Raw genomic sequence first — 17,408 nt, forward strand, 5'->3', positions numbered from 1 at the left:
CAGGACAATACATGTCCCATACACATCTGTTTGTATGGTAAGATGATACATACAAGAAATACATATATGAAATATTGTGCTTACACTGTAAAAAATTAAATTTTTCAGCATCTGTAAAAAGTTAATATTAACAGTGTCTGACAACCTTTACCTTAACCTTCAGTTTCACTAAAGGTTAAGTTTTACTTAAACTAAGGTGTCACTTAAGGTTAAGATTTAATTTGTAAAACTAAAAATGATCCTTTTGCATTTTAAGGTAACTTTTTTGTGTTTTCATGTAGCTTATTTGTAAGTTTCTCATGATAAAAAACAAATCTTCACTTCAGTTTCCATTTCCTCACATTGACGACGGCAATACACAAGAGGAGGAGTCTGTTAGAGGAAGACACATTAAAAACAAGAATCCAGACGATTTCTGGCTAAACAGAAACAAACACATTCTGCTGTGGTCAGAGGTCCAGAAGGCGAGTCAAGTCAGTAAAAAGGAAACAAGGTAAGTGGAGATTTTGAAAGTTTTGACAATGATGTAAGTCAGATCTTGTCTTAAAATATTATTTTTACAAAAAAGTTTTACTAATTTGTCCAGCAGTTGGAAAAGAATGCAAGAGTGAATATTTCAGAATGTATTTCTCCTCTTCCACATGTAATTTATATCCTTTTGGAATTATAACATGCAAAGACAAAATTACATTTTATTCTTCACCACACCCTAACAGAGAGTGTACTGACCCAGCAGACTTCCTTGTTGTACTGAATAAACTACACAGCACAAAAAACTGAATCAGTTTTAACCTGCCATGTACAAAGTAAAAATTGATGGGTCTTTTTAAATGTTTAAGTAATACTTTAAATAATTATGACCTTTATTTAATCATATAAAAAACCTCACTGAGATCTATAATCTCTTTTTCAAGAGGAACCTGACAAGACAGCAGCACCGTTTACACACATCAACATTTACATTCAATCACAGAAATACATTTGTTTAGTTTTATAAGCATCACAGCATAAAATAATAAAATCAGCTGTTACAGGATCATGTTTACATGTTAGGGCTTTTAAGTTTTCTTTATGTTAATCAGACTGCAATGAGTTAAAATGTGTTGATTAGGTCAAAGGTCGTCAGCCTCCTGCAGCTGTAGCAGAAAATTCTGATTTTTATCTACATATTACATGCAATATTATGCAAATAGAAAAACTAGTAGAACCAGTTGCTGACATCCAGCACTGAATAAACATATTAAGGAACTGACTTCTCAAGGGAACGCCCTTTTTGACGTAGCTTAAATACTTTGGAGGCTTAAGAAGAGTTCGATCTTATTGTTCGGGTCACACTGTGTTTGTTCCCATAAGGAGTATAAGTGTGGTCCAGAACTGAAACAGTAAACTATTTCTCTGTTCTTACTATACATTATATTGTATATTTTTCTGTATTAAATAGGTTTCCAGATTCTAATTCTTTTTTCTTGAACTATAAAGTTTGAAAATCATCTCAAACTCTAGGACAGATAGAAAAGCTCATATTCACCTTAAAGGGTGACATAAAGCCCAAATCCTGATTTTGCAAGCACAAATAAGTACAATTTATCAGTCTTAACAGTCCTGTCAGTGACACTCAGGTTATTATCTTACTATTGATTTTTTGCAAAACAGTATTAATAAGATGCATCACTGAAAAAGCAAAGGAGAGAGATGATGCCAGTGATACGGAGAAAAAAGAGAAAATGTTGACATTAAATTTTAGCTTTTTTTTACAGTTGGATAAATTCTGTACTATGTTATAATATTAATTCAGTTGAAGCTTACTCCCTAACCTGTTCACCCTGTTTGTTTAGGATAAGCTGCTGGTGGAAGCATCAATTTTAAAGACAAACCCAAGGAAGGTTTGGAGGTAAGCAATGAAATAAATTTAGGCATAAAGTAATGACATGCTGTTTGTTTGTTTTTTACATATGGTGGGGGGTTTTGTCTTGTCAAGGTGCACATCTTGTCCTGCATGCAAGTAGGCCATATTCCTTCATATTGAAATATTTCCCAGACAGGAAGAATAGAGTTAAGTAGAGTTTTAAAATATAAGGAAGATCATTTAGTTGAAGGAGGATTGGTGAACTCAAATGAAGTGAGCCAAAAAACCAAATTCCAAAGTAATTGTAAACGTTTCTATCCAAATGTTCTTACACTCACTGACCACTTTACTAGATAGACCTTGCTAGTACCGGGTTGGACCCACTTTTGCCATCAGAACTGCCTTGATCCTTTGTGGCATAGATTTAACAAGGTACTAGAAACATTCTTCATAGAGTCTGCTCCATATTGACATGTTACATCGTGAGGTTGCTGCAGATTTGTTCGCTTCACATCCATGATGTGAATCTCCTGTTCCACCACATTCCAAAGGTTCTCTACTGGATTGAGATCTGGTGACTGTGGAGGCCATTCGAGTTCAGTGAACTCTAATGGGAACCAGTCTGAGCTGACTGGTGCTTCTTGACACTATACACTTGTACCACTACCACCAGCCTGCTGTAACACATCCGCCTCAAGGTTCCACATGTTGTATGTTCAGATGCTCTTCTGCATAATTTGGTTGTAATTAGTGGTTATTTGAGATGCTGTTGCAGTTCTATCAGCTAGAACCAGTCTGACCATTCTCTGAATCAACAAAATTTAATTCAGAGGTGTCACTACTGCCAGCTAAGAACGAGAAACTGAGGCTACAATTCACACAGGCTCACCAAAACGGGACAATAGAAGATTGGATAAACATTGCCTGGTCTGATGAGACTCAATTTCTGGACCAGACTCTCAGGAATGTTTCCAGTACCTTGTTGAATTTATGTCACAAAGAATTAAGACAGTTCTGAAGGCAAAAGGGGGTCCAACCCAGTACTAGCACGGTGTACCTAATAAAATGGCCGGTGAGGGCATAAGATGCCTGATAACAGTATATGGAACCTATAGATTTCTATTTTAGGAAGTACTATGTCATATAGCTATGTTTACAGCTGGGTGATTGATTGATTAATATATGGATTTTTTTTATAGTCATGAATAGCCATGACGCTCAACACTTAGAGAACAGTGACAAAAAGGTTCAAGACGGGATCAAAAATATGTCAGCAAGCAATGCAGGTAAGACTTCTGGGATCATAAATGCAGTGATTTCATATATATTTTAGTTGTTTATTCCTACAAAGGCTTCTATAACAAATTCTTCCAATAAACTGTACTTATGTTTTATTTTTCAGTGACTTCTGAACTCACAGAGACAACAGGAAGCTCCACTGATGACATACCATCACCAACAGAGACAACAGGAAGCTCCACTGATGACATACCACCAACAGCAAATGAAACTGGTAAGAAGAGCCGCTCTTCCAGTGTGGGAGACCAGATTATGAGGTGAAATTATGTTGGAGCTTTGTTTCCATGCAGAGAGTTTAGGCTTTGTGGTGGACAAATCTCTGATTTTGGTTCTGATGTGTCATAAAATAACCTATGTAGATGAATAGATGGATTGCACAAAGGTTTTCCTGAGACAGAAGTCATTCACACAATCCTCAAGATAATGAAGCCACATACATTCAAAGAAATGTTACCTAGTAAATGTGATTTAAACATTGATGAGAGTAAGCGTTTCCTACGCTCACATATCAGAGATAAAAATAGCACTGAGCCTTTCCAAGATTTAAGCAATGCAAAGCAGCAAGAGAAAAGGTGCACAGGAATTTCTGTACAGAATAATGGGACTTAAACAGCATGTCCTTTTTGAGTCAGAGCAACCTGGTGCAGTTTAGTTACAAGGAACTGGTACAGGGTACATTTCTGCACACACTGTACCATAGGATACACAAAGCTCTTGGTAAAGTCCAATCATCTATTGCTTTTCCCAGCTTTAGTTCAAGTACCAAGTGGATTAATAGCTGCTGTTAAAATCCCAAATCAGAACCCCACTAAACATGCCATCTACTATAGCAAAAGAACAGTTCTATTAACTTTAGTGGAGGTCATTGAGGTGAATCTAGTTCAGAACAACCAGAATGATTCATTCTACTGTAACCTCATGCATGGCACAGTTGATATCAGAAAGTGGTGAGACACAAGATGACATGTCTGAGATCCTGCTGTTGATTTGTCTCACTTGGGGGAGAATGAACAGAAATTAGTCAGGAATAAGTTGTTTGTGGAGTCTGAAATCCTTGACAATGGCTGCATTAAAAGTTTGCAGTTGATCATTTATCTTAAGAACGTCATCCTATAGTGCAATTCCATAGCCCCTGAATAAGGAGGTGAAAGAATATGTACCAAATGTTGACGATGATTGGATTAGGAAATCCACCTCACCATATTCGTCCCCTGTCATCTGCGTCAGAAAGAAATATTAGAGTTTCTGACTCTGCATTGTTTTTTGAAAACTGAATCAAAAAGCTATTGCCTCAATATGTATGTGCAACATCTTACCAGTAGGGGCACTCTCGTATCACTGTGGGTTTGCCACTGAGAATGAATTTTCTGGCTCCAATCATACGCAGCTCACAATAAATTAGCTCTGACTGGAGCAACATTATAGCAACTTGTTTCCTCTGTGATTCACAGATATTGACTACAGCATTGTTCTGCCTGTGTGCCACTTATTGCTGGATCAGATTCCCCAAGATCTGGTGCCATTAACATGCACAAGGAATAACTTTCTGGCTTACATGACACTGTGAGGTTATTTTTGAAAACTGCAAAGAATCTTTTCAAAAGTAATATTTCTGGCAGGACAGCTTTTTTTAGAAGAATAAAGAGACCAAATGGTTTCAACACTAGACTTCCAACAAACAATAAGAATTCAGCTTTGCAAAACAAATAGGTGGACCAAACTTCTGAGCTGCAGTTTCCAAGCTTCCGATCTTCCACCTCACAGACCAGCCCTCTCTCGTGACTCTCCCACTCAGCTCCTTCAGATGCCAGCAACAATTAGCAAACACCTGGTGGAACTTTGCATCTGCCGAGATCATCATAGCAGCTACTTCTCAGTGCAACTCTGGTAGAAACGTTGCTAAAAGCAGGAGTTTCTAAAGAGACAAAGACCCAATTTCAATCAGGAAGTTTTTTTTTTTTGTTTTTTTTTTTAAAAACTCATCTTTGACTTATCAATTTTATAACTAAAGGTAGCATAGTTACCCGATTATTCTACTAAATGATACAATGTGCCTGGAAAACACATAAAACTGCCACTTTAAGAACTAAGTTTTACAGTGGTCACCCCATAAGGCTTTGGGCGTTTTTGATAGTTTTAAACAAAAATCTTACTTCCGTCATTAAGTTTCTCTGGGCCCTCTGTGTTTGCACTGATGCTTTCTACCCTCTCTCCCTCTTCCACTCCTGCAGTTTAGCCAAATTTAATCAACCTTTTTGAGGTTTAAATCATGTTGTGTCATCCCCTCATCAATAACTACAGTATTGCTCTTTTAGTCATTTAGTAATGAGTGAGGAATCCTTGAATGTCAAGAGAAAACCATTCAGAGGAGAGTTAACGACTGCGCATGCAAAACATAATCTATTTACCCAAAGATTCACCTTTGAGCTTCAGACCCCAGCTGAGCTCCAGCTCCACATTCACCCCTCCTTGGCAATTAATAAACACTTGGTGGAACTGCATGTCTGCTAAACTTATCATATAAAGTACAATACTACTAAGACTGGTTGTAAACAGCATAATGGAGAAGCATTGAGCATTGTTTTCCAATGACATGCTGAAGGGGGAAGTGATAGAAAGGGAAGGACGATCTTAAAGAGGAAGATCTTGACAATCTTACCACATCACATGTGGTTTGGTGTGGGTGCATGCATATGTCGGTGCATCTGAAGCAATGAGGTGTTTGTATGTCACTTAGCAAGTACTTTGTTAAGTGACATACTTAGACCATTTATACATAAATAATACCTATTTATTCATAAATAAATAGGCACAACCAACCTAAATAGGCAGCAGTTGGGGCAACCCGATCTGCAGCGATGACCCACACATGCTCGCCTGGGGGTCTACCTGGTTGATCCTGCCAGTCGCATATGCTTGTTTCAAAAATTAAGCCATGCAAGTCTAAGTACACACGGCTGGTACAGTGAAACTGTGAATGGCTCATTAAATCAGTTATGGTTCCTTTGATCCATGGATCAGTTAATCAATAACTGATCCATAAATCAGTTATATAAATAAATATAAATAAATAGGCAGGTTGTGCATAAAACACTATTTTCAGTTTAAAAAGTACCATTTAATATATTAATGTAAACGGCTCGATGACTGATGAATACATGTTTTTTTATAGTAATGAATGGCTGCGATACTCAACATGCAGAAAGGAGAGATAAAAATGTACAAGAGACTGAAAACATTTCTGGATCACCACCAAGAAATGAAGGTAAGAGTTTTAGAACATGATTCAAATGAAATCATAAATATTTTAGTATTATATTTCTATGAGCTACAGTTTTTAAGGCTGCTATAAACAACTCTGTTATTTAACAGTTCTCATGTTCTGTTTTTCAGTGACTCCTCCACTTACACTTGTGTTAATTGGAAACAAAAATTCCATTGAGATTGGATCAAAAAACATCTTACTGGACCATGACCAGGAGATACATGTGAAAGAGTTTTCATCAAGACTGTATGACCTATTGGGTCATCAGATCTCTGTAATTAATATGCTTGGGTTTCCAAGTATTGACATGATACCAGAGATCCTAGAAGATCGTGCCTTTATTTTGCTGGTATCAAATGACCAGCATGAAAACCAGTATACTTCTGGAATGCAGTGGTTAGAAGAAACACTGGGAAAGGAGTTCAGCTCTTATGTGATGACAGTCGTGACTCATGATGACTCAGAAGAAATTAGTGAAAATGAACTTCAGAAGCTGAAAGCAAAGAGCAGTTTTTCTGAAAAAAGATACCATACATGTACAAGAAGTATGATGGATGAAAATGAGATAATACGTCTTCTGACAAAAATAGATGCCATGGTTTTTGAAAGTAGACAAAAGACTGAAGGAAAAGAAACCAATCTTGATGAAACATTGAGAACAGGTAAGAATCTTAACATCAGGATAACTAATCATTTTTTTAATTGCAGTGCAAATTATTGTGATAGCCCTTGAAAATCTGTTTCATCCCCCAGCATGCTCCAGTTTACTATTTGCATAGAATAGATTTAAATCTCATAGTATTTTAATACTTTTGGTTTTAAAATAGTTATACACAAGATTTATAAAGTTTGTTTCATCTGCAGTAGTCATCTTCTTAATAAATCCATTGCTTGGTCACTTAAAATAAAACTATTTTTTATTTCAAAGGCTAAAAGTATCTGTCTTGTGAAATGAGGTAGTCATACAAATTTGTTATCTGTGGCTTAAATCGGCAATATGTAACTTTCACAAAAAATATGTTTTGTCCATATTAAACTGTCACAATGTTATGACAGCATGATATGAGACAGATATTCTGTGAAAATATCAAGCTTTTCCACCTCCTCCCTGAGCTATCTTTGTGGTCTGAAGACATGCACCACTCCAAATCAAAAACAACCAATCAGAACCAAGGAGAATGTCTTGGCACTGTCAATCAACCTCCTGTAAGCTATGCAGTGTGCCAATGGTAGATAATGTCTGCCCAAAATATTAATGTAAATTGCAAGACATTTTACAGTTTAGCATGTTGCTTATAGGTCAGAAGGAATATTTGAAAACCAGTCGATATCTTTGTCTGTAGGGATGATATCAAAAAGTCTGACATAACAACTCATGATTCACAGTGTCAAATGCCTTTGACATTTGGAAAAAGTGCACTTCAGTAGCCCCTCTATGGACCTCTATCATATCACGATGAAAGGGTTTGAGTCTCCCAGTCTCCCAGCATACCATAGCTCTTCCATAGGGAGGTGGAACCCTCAAACCCATTGGTGGACACCTTCGGTTAGGGATGCTGTCAGGCTGAAGAAGGAGTCCTATCAGGCCTTTTTGGCCTATGGGACCCCAGAAGCAGCTGATGGGTACCAGTAGTCCAAGTAGCATGTAGCCTGGGTAGTTGCTGAGGCAAGAACTTTGGCATGGGAGGAGTTTGGAGAGGCCACAAAGAAAGACGTGCGTATGGTATCGAGGCGATTCTGGCCCATCATCTGGTGTCTCAGGAGGGGGAGGCAGTACAGCACTAACACTGTTTATAGTGAGGAAGGTGTGCTGCTGACCTCAAATGCGAACACTAACCCAATCAATCCAACCAACATATCTTCCATTGAGGAAGCTGAGCATGGGGACTTTGGATCGGGCTCTCCATTCTCTGGTTACCAAGGTCGTTAAATAGCCCTTTGGTGGCAAGGACCCGGCGGTGGATGAGATTCGCCTGGAGTTCCTTAAGGGTCTGGATGTTGTAGGGTTTTGTTGGTTGATGCGACTCTACCATAATGAATAGACAGGGCAGTTCCCCTGGATTGGCAGACTGGGGTCCTGGTCCCCCTATTCAAAAGGGGGACCTCAGAGTGTGCTCCAATTACAGGGGGTCACAGTCTTAAGCCTCCATGATAAGATCTATTCAGGGGTCTTGGAGAGGAGGGTTTGTTGGATAGTCAAACCTTGGATTCAGAAAGAACAGTGTGGTTTTCGTCCTGGTCGTAGAGCACTGGACCAGCTCTACAACCTCAGTAGGGTCCTGGGCGAACCAATCGGTCTACATGTGTTTTGTGGACTTGGAGAAGGCATTCGACTGTGTCCCTCAGCCAGCCCTGTGGGGCTTCTAAGGCACTATGGGGAACCTGGTCCTTTGATAGGGGCTGTTAGGTCCCTATGACCGGTGCCGGAGTCTGGTCTGCAGTAAGATGGGCTCCGGTGAGAGTTGGACTCCACCCAGACTGCCCTTGTTACCGATTCTGTTCATTACTATTATGGACAGAATTTTTAGGCTCAGTCAAGTTGTTGAGGTGATTCATTTTGGTGACCTTAGGATTGCATCTCTGCTTTTTGCAGATGATGTGGTCCTATTGGCTTCATCAGGTCATGATCTACAGCTTCTACTGGAGAGGTTCACAGCCGAGTGTGAAGTGGCCGGAATGAGAATCAGTGCCTCCAAATCTGAGGCCATGGGCTTGAGCTGGAAAAGGAAGTAGTCTAGTTTCCCAGCAGATGTAGAAGGAGTGGGAGGAGAAGTACTTTGCTTATAGGTTTGTTTAGGAACAGTGTGTGCCTGCTGGTTTTGTGCTTTAAATTTATATTTAAAGTTTAAAATTTTTCAGGATTAGGGGAAGATTTAGAAATCAACATTTGTATAGTGAAAATAAATATCACATAGATTGCTACTCCACTACCCTTTTGTGGAAAGAAAAGGATAGACATCACAAAGGTTGTACACATACGACCTGTACTTTGCACATGTTTATATAGTATAGATTTAAAAAGCCATGTATATGAAATAGTCTAAATTAATTTAGAACAAATTAGTGTTTGTTTCATCTTGTTTGCTTTGTTATACGTATCAATAATTGTGTTTCTTCTCACTTAGCACAGACACTTCACACTTTTGTCTTTGGCTGTTGACAACATTCTTGTTTTAACTTGCTGCCAGTTTTTGAGTGTAAAGTCAAAGTTTTCTCTTTATCATAACAAGGGAACAAATGCCTAACAATTTTTACCCAGTTGGTATTATCTCTGTTGTCTCCACCATTGACATGCTTTGGTAGTGATAAAATTCAATTATATCAGGGTGCTCATGCTATTATACAAAAAACATTAAAGTTAGGTTAGTAAATTTGCAGCATAGTAATAAAGATCTTTTTAAGTATTAAAACCCAGCCAGACCAATCATCAATAATGGGGACCAAATAATTTCACCCACAAGACATTAGCTCATGGTAGCATCCTGCTAGCATTACTAATATGGATATTGGTTATATTATCAATTTTTCTTTTGTAATTTTATCCATTGCTTTTTGTTTTCCTAAATAATTCTACAGGACAAAAAGAGGAGAGTGAAAATAAGTTAAAGGTATGTTGAAATTACTTTGTAATTACTGTTTGGATGTTCTGAAATTGTTTGCTGATTTACTATTTTCTATTTTATTTAAATTCAAGTTTGGGAAATAAACTCAGGTCTTTTTCTTAAATATGCAAATTATTCTAATTTATATTATATCTAATGCAAATTAGAATAGTAAATGTTTTAAAATAATAATAATAATAATAAAATGATAAACTGCTTTACTACAGTACCTGATTTAACATCTTCAGGTTGATCTGATAAGATTATTTATTTTGCCGGTTACCATTTACAAGATTATTTCCAAACACTGACTGGTTAATAGTTATTCAAGTACTATGCTTTCTTTGTTAAGGAAAGTTTTGATGGTGAAGACTCAGACATGAATGATGATAGCAGAGAACAAAGCAAGGAAGGTAAAACTAAGTGAATGACACCCGTAACTCTGTTTGCTATAAAGGTCATGTAATGAGTCTCTTTCTTATATCTCTCAGCAGGACAAAAGAAGAAGAGTGAAACTGGGACTACAGTAATGTTTGATCTTATTAGTAGTACATTTAAATTCAAATCACTAAAATTAGAATTCTGACAGTAATATTTGTACATGTTTGAAATAGGAACATGATGATCGTAAAGACTTAGAGATGAATGATGAAGACAGAGGAAAAAGGTCTGGAATCAACACTTGGGAACCAAGCCAGGAGAGCAAAACTTTGCAACATTCATCCACACAACCTGTCATCATTTCTGGTATATCATCATTTGTTATGCACTTATAAATTGTTTGTCAAAAAAGCCATTTGATTAATTTGGGAAATAAATTGTTAGTAAATTATCAAATAAATTGCAGGTGCTCTTTATATGAATTGGAACAAAGAAAAGGTCAGAAATCTTTCTTTTTAATGGTTTATGTGTGCTGTTTTGTGATTCCTGAAATTAATTTTAATTCTTGTATTCTTTCCAGCCGTTATACAATTCTTCTGCAGAACAAGAAAAAATGCTTCGAAAAGAGACTGAAATGCTGTTTGAAAGGCTTGAACTTACAAACAAATGGACTCCAGCAGAATTTCTTAAGATAGGTCCACCTATCAAGCAGACCAATGAAGTTTCGGAGAAAGATCTAGTTTGTACTTTTCTTCAGAGGCTATGGACGCTAGACTATAGAGCCAGATATATCCCTGTGCAACAAATACCTTCAGATGTAAGCAATTCAAAGGCTGGTCTAGTGTCCAAAACCAAGAATACAGACAAAGGTGACTTTAGTGCTCTTTATAGCACTAACACAGAGTCAGATCAGTCAAAAAATAATCATGTGCATCCAATGGATGTTCAAATGGCAGTATTTCACTGCTCAGACAGCTTCCTTAAACAGAAAATGATCACAAAGTTGTCACAGTGTCAGTATGCCTTACCACTGCTTGTTCCTGATCCTCTCTCAACAAATATTGAGTGTCCTTTGTGGACGTTCAGACAAATAACAAAAACATGGAAAATAAGCACAAACAAAGAAAATGCAACCACTGTCACCATGAAAAGCATGCCAATCTACAAAGCTAAGACTCCCATGGTTTCATTTTTCCGACTGGGCTCCATGTCTTTGTCCAAATCTCAGCTGATGAATGCCTTGATCAACAACCGCCACGACACATTCTTCCACAGAAACTGTAAAGGCAGCACCAAATCTTGTTATTTGATGGATGGCGTGGCAGAGATTGCCTGGTACTGCCCTGCTGGAAAAGACAATGATTTCTTTACTGACTGCATTGCCTTCTGTAATCTTCATGGGGATTCTCTAGCAATTGGAAAACAGCGTGAAATCCTGACTGAAATGTCATCAGTCATTGTTGTTCTGATACCAGCTTTAGAAAAAAGCAAGGAAAGCAGTACAATTATTGAGACACTGTACAAGTCTTCAAAACCTCTAATTATTCTCAGTGCTGACAATGACTGTACTGCAGTTCAGATGGAACCACAAAAATACAAAATAGGGCTGAAAGAAAGAAGCCAGTCGGATGTTTCTGAAGAACTAAAGAAGATTATAAAAAGCCTTTTGTCTGGACCCCACACATCCTTCAGACTGGAAACTATGGCCAAAATCTCTGGGGTCAAAGTGGATGAAGATCAGAAAGTCTGCCAGAATGGGAAATCTGCGGCAATGGAAATAATTGAATTGATTGAAAGGATGGACGTTGCCAAAATCAAAGATGAATTTCTTCCCTGCCAAGGTCAACTTTGGTCCAACTGGTGCAAAATCAATAAAGACTTGCATCATTTAAAGGGAGATATTGAGAAAGAACAGCATCAGAAGAGACATCAGCTAATGAAACTACGAGAGAAACAGTGTGATGTGTCTAATAGTAAACTGATGAGGTTGTTCACTCAAAGCCTCCAGAGTGTGCCTCCAAAAGAAAGAGAATATTTCTTGACATGGACTCAGATCCTTATAGATGCCCTCTCCACAGATGATCTCTCTTCAATTCTCCAAAATTATGATGAAACCTGGTCAGAGGTCTTGGTCTTGAAAAATAAACATGACAAATCTGATAAATTAAAACGCAAACAAACGGAGCTTGAACTGTGGTCACAAAAGCTTCAATCAGCAACCTTTGGTCTGGAACACATCTTCAGAGAGATGGGACAGATCTATGAAGCCCATAAATCTTTGAAGAAACCATTGCTGGACAAACAACATGATTGGACCAAATACCCTGAGCTGGCTGCAGATCTGATGATATCAGGACACCCAATGGAGCTGATGGATGGGGATGCAGGCCATGTGCCTTTAATATGGATCTCTAATCTTTTACAGGAAGTCATCAACAAACTTGGTGACCAGAGAGTTTTTGTGCTGTCAGTTCTGGGTGTACAAAGTAGCGGAAAGTCAACGATGCTGAATGCCATGTTTGGCCTGCAGTTTGCAGTCAGTGCTGGAAGGTGCACCAAGGGTGCCTACATGCAATTGGTTAAGCTGTCAGAGGAAAACAAGGATAAATACCAGTTTGACTACATTCTAGTTGTAGACACTGAAGGACTGCGTGCTCTTGAGTTAGCAGATAATATCACCCTTCATCATGACAATGAACTTGCAACATTTGTTGTTGGTCTGGGAAACATGACACTGATCAACATCTTTGGTGAGAATCCAGCTGACATGCAAGATGTCCTACAAATTGTTGTGCAGGCTTTCATGAGGATGAAGAAAGTCAAACTTTCTCCAAGTTGTGTGTTTGTCCATCAGAATGTCACAGATATTACAGCAGCAGAGAAAAACATGGATGGAAAAAGACGTTTGCAGGAAAAACTGGACAAGATGACTCAACTTGCTGCCAAAGAGGAAGGATGTGATGTTGAGTGCTTCAGTGATGTCATCGCGTTTGATGTGCAAAAAGATGTGAAATACTTTGCTCAGCTGTGGGAGGGAAGTCCACCAATGGCTCCTCCAAATCCAGGTTATAGTGAGAGCATCCAAGAACTCAAGTCCATCATCTTGTCTAAAGCCAAACAGTCTACTGGAACCACTCTGTCACATTTCAGCACCAAAATTCAAGACCTGTGGAACGCTTTGATGAATGAACACTTTGTTTTTAGTTTCAAAAATACACAGGAAATTGCAGTTTATAGAAAACTGGAGGTCCAATATGGAAACTGGACTTGGGCCCTGAGGAGTGAGATGCTGAATATTGAAAACCAACTTTATCCCAGAATTGAAAAGGGCCAACTGGACAAAGTTGAGCTGAGTTACCTTAATAAAGAAATGGCTAAAACATATGAAGAAGTAACAAAAAGTATGACGGCTTACTTTGAAGATGACAAAGACAAAGAAATGTTGGTTCAATGGCGGGGCCGATTTGAGAACAAAATCAAAGAGTTTCATGAGGAACTTGTGAGAGGAGTGAAAAGAAAACTGGATGAAGTAATTCAGCAAAATAATGCTAGAAAAATGCTTGACAAGAAGAAGACAGAGTTTGAAAACAAGCTACTCCAGAAGAGCAAAGAGCTCGCTCACGAGTCAAAAGCAATGGCAGAAAATGAAGAGGACCTGAAAAGACAATTCAACACTGTTTGGACAAACTTAGAAAAGGACTTAACCTCAGATACAAAACCCATTGAGAACATAAACTTGGAGGAGGATCAGCAACTTGTCCTTCTAGATCTTGGTGTAGAATGGGGACTCATTGATGAGTCAAAAAGAAGTAAGAGATACAAAAATCTGTCAGAAACTGGAAACTACTTCGGCTACATAACCCAAAAGAAGTATCAAAACCTCAATGAGGAAAGCCAACAGTCTCAGGAAAACAAGAGAGAAGCAGACAAAAACACAAGTGGACAAAGCAAAACCTTTTTGGGGGTTTTCCAACAATGGTTTGGAATGGCATCAACAACACAGCATGTGGACGAAAGTAAACCAAAAAATCCTTTACAGTATGAAGAACAGGAACTGATCAGATCATTTGTTAAAAAGGTTGTAAAAGAATGTCTTGAAGCCATTAAGAGCAAACCTGTTGCAACAAGAGGTTACAGGTCAACCTACTTGCAGGAACTTGCCAAAAATGTCAAACAAAGAGTGACAGAATTTGAATCAGGGAAGAAATTTACATTCAAGAAGGAGTTTACAGTTGACCTTTCACTGCATGTGTTTGATAGGGCAGAAGGTTGGCTCTTAAACGCCCACAAGATCTACAGAGACAACAATGATGCACTGACTTATTTGGACAACAAGAAAAATGAGTATTACAACATTTTCAGAAGCTTCTGCAGAGGAAGTTCATCTACTGTGGTGTTTGGAGAAATTATTTGTGGAAAACTTAAAGTCTCTGCCGCTGAAGCCGTCTGTAACAAGACTGGAGTTGATATTGCTGGCGAGATGAGGTCCAATTTCCCAGCATTCAGTGAGAACAGACTGAATTTAGAGAAGCATGTGTTGGCATCTCTGGCAGAGAAAGAAGACTTTAGCAGATTCACCACCTACATCAGAAATCCAAGAGCTCAAGTAGAGGCTTTCATCAAAGAAGAAGTAAAGAAATACATGTTCACGACGCAGAAAGTTAAAGCCCAGAATATCCTTAAAAAAAATGTAGAAGACATCACCAGAGTCATCAGTCAGGCTCTGTTTGAGGCAACGGAGAAATTCAAACACAAGAAAGGAAATATAGAAATGTGGGTGGAGGAATTTTCTAGTAAGCTAAAACCAAAGTTGATACTTGATACTGTTAGTTGTCAAAACTTCAGCGACATAAACAGCTTTGACTTCTTTAAAGAAGAGATAGAAAAAAGCCTGGAAAGCATCACAACAGAGATGAGCAAACTCTCCCTGGAAAAAGTGAATGACTGCAGGCAGAAGCCTGATCAGATCCTGATTGATCAGCTGTGCAACTGCTGCTGGGAAAGGTGTCCATTCTGTGCCGCTGTTTGCACAAACACTTTGAAGGACCACAGTCCTGAGAAGCACAGCGTTCCTTTTCATCGACCGTCTGGAGTCGAAGGTTGGCATTACAGAGGAACAATTGATCTGGTCATTGATTTCTGTACCACGTTAGTTGCAAGTGATATGAAATTTCACCCGAAACATGACTCAGAGCAGACAGTTCCGTATAAGCGTTATCAAACTGCTGGAGGAAAATATCGTTCATGGAGCATTACGGCTGATAACTCTATGCTGGCCTACTGGAAATGGTTTGTCTGCCGCTTTCAAAAGCAACTGGAAGAGCACTATGAAATGAAATTCCAGGGTAGTGGTGAAATTCCTCACTATTGGAAATCCTTCAGTAAGAAGGACGCCATTAAAAGTCTGAATGAAATGTGTCGTTTGTGAAGAAACAAAACCATTCATAAAATCTAATCTCATTCATAAAGTGGAAGGTCTGTTTCCAATCAGTGTACAAAACTATTGATGTGAAAATGAATAGATAAGCATAATATTACCTTTTTTTGTAAGTGCTGATGGAATTATGCTTCAAGTTAAATATCACTGAAATGGCCACTAACATTGAAATGTCAAATATGAGAATTGACAGGGGTTACATTATGTAAACAGGTTTTCTCTTTATCTAGATGGAATCAAAATGAATTCCATCACATGTTTATGTTTCATGTTTAATAAATGTATTGTAAGAGTAAAATTTGAAGAGTAATGGCAATGATAATGATTGAGTAAATACATATAAAATATCACACATTTGAGTTTTATGAACAAAATGTTATTTTTTTTATTGCTTACTGTTTTTTTACTTATGTTTAAATTGCTAAATGATTTGTTTGTTTGGCCTTTTAAATTTTCGTGTTCCATTGGTAGGGGTGAAGGGCAGGGTCATGTGCCATATTGACTTTGTTTGTTAGTCCAAATAATATTAAGTTTTGCAATACAATATAGTCATCTAAAAAAATTATTTTTATCTTGAAATATATATAATAAACAGGCAATTAATATATATCTTTTATAATGCTTAATGTAAGATGGAATAGGACATAGATAACACAAATAAGACAGAAGACTGCTTTACCAGTTAAAATTGTGCTTTGATTGTAAATTGTATAACCTGATTAATAAAATGACAATGATACATCTGCTCCTGTTTTCTCATCTTCACCAATTCATAAAACAAACGTGTATCTGGTTTGGTAGATTCAGTTTTCACATAATCTCTTGCAAGAATCATGTTATGCATCACATAAAGCAGAGTGAACAACTTTTAAAACTTTCTATTTCATGTAGTTCCTTTGTGTCAATAAAAGACTTTTGCTTTAAGTTTTTAATTTCAGTATAAATTTAATCCAGTCTACTTTCTTAGATATGTGTTCGTGTGCAACAACAGCTTTATTTCTTAGTGGATCTTAAAGTTTTGTCAGTTTGAAAATCCCCCATTACACTAATTATAAATGATAACATCAATACAATTGGACATCTGGATTTCCCATTCACCATGAAGTTCTACTTTAAGCATGTCATTCTGATTCATACAGAAAAAGTATCTTTAATTTACTCTTAAGCTGAAGAACTACATGGGTAAATATTAGCAGAGACAAATAATAGTTATTTCTCACATCATTCCAGAAGTCATTGAGGTACACACAAAGGAAGCATCACCTGCATCACCATAAAATAGAGCATCTAGTTAATCACAAAAGCTGGTCTGGAATCTGCTTGTCATTGGATTTGATTTTTGTTTTGAAGGTGGGGTTTGGGGTTCTGCATGGGTTTCCACTTTTCTCCACCAGAGGGGGCCAGGGAACTGCAGCCCTGACAGAGGGTGGACAAGATGGCTGATTACTTGCACCTGCAATTCATCTGGGCTCATCAGCAGGATAAAAGGAGCCAGTTGCCAGTTCTTCGACTCCTGAGTGTTTACCTTCAATAGTATGCTGAGTCTGACAAAAATGCTGCCTTTGCAAGAATAGTATT

The 17,408-nt window shown here is 37.8% G+C and overlaps 1 protein-coding gene across 2 annotated transcripts; it reads left to right on the top strand.

The window, feature by feature from the left end:
- Window positions 1-422: 422 nt before the first annotated feature.
- On the top strand, window positions 423-16,754 carry LOC122822174 (interferon-induced very large GTPase 1-like). Of its 2 annotated transcripts, none has more exons than XM_044100636.1 (12): window positions 423-493; window positions 1,836-1,891; window positions 3,046-3,132; window positions 3,249-3,359; window positions 6,318-6,410; window positions 6,539-7,072; window positions 9,987-10,018; window positions 10,365-10,425; window positions 10,504-10,538; window positions 10,627-10,759; window positions 10,860-10,891; window positions 10,974-16,754. In XM_044100636.1, the coding sequence occupies exons 3-12, from the start codon at window positions 3,048-3,050 to the stop codon at window positions 15,819-15,821; spliced, it is 5,964 nt and encodes a 1,987-aa protein (XP_043956571.1). In that variant the 5' UTR covers window positions 423-493; window positions 1,836-1,891; window positions 3,046-3,047; the 3' UTR covers window positions 15,822-16,754. The 2 variants fall into 2 exon arrangements, with proteins under 2 accessions (XP_043956571.1, XP_043956572.1); XM_044100637.1 differs by having other exon boundaries at window positions 10,507-10,538.
- Window positions 16,755-17,408: the final 654 nt, after the last annotated feature.

Source organism: Gambusia affinis, linkage group LG19 (genome assembly GCF_019740435.1).
Source record: "Gambusia affinis linkage group LG19, SWU_Gaff_1.0, whole genome shotgun sequence".
In the NCBI taxonomy this organism is placed as follows: Eukaryota; Metazoa; Chordata; class Actinopteri; order Cyprinodontiformes; family Poeciliidae; genus Gambusia; species Gambusia affinis.

Coding starts and splice junctions, on each gene's coding strand:
- LOC122822174 (XM_044100636.1), top strand. CDS start 3,048: ATGAATAGCCATGACGCTCAACACTTAGAGAACAGTGACAAAAAGGTT. Junction 10,019..10,364: donor AGAGTGAAAATAAGTTAAAG/GTATGTTGAAAT, acceptor TTCTTTGTTAAG/GAAAGTTTTGATGGTGAAGA. Junction 10,539..10,626: donor AGAGTGAAACTGGGACTACA/GTAATGTTTGAT, acceptor TGTTTGAAATAG/GAACATGATGATCGTAAAGA.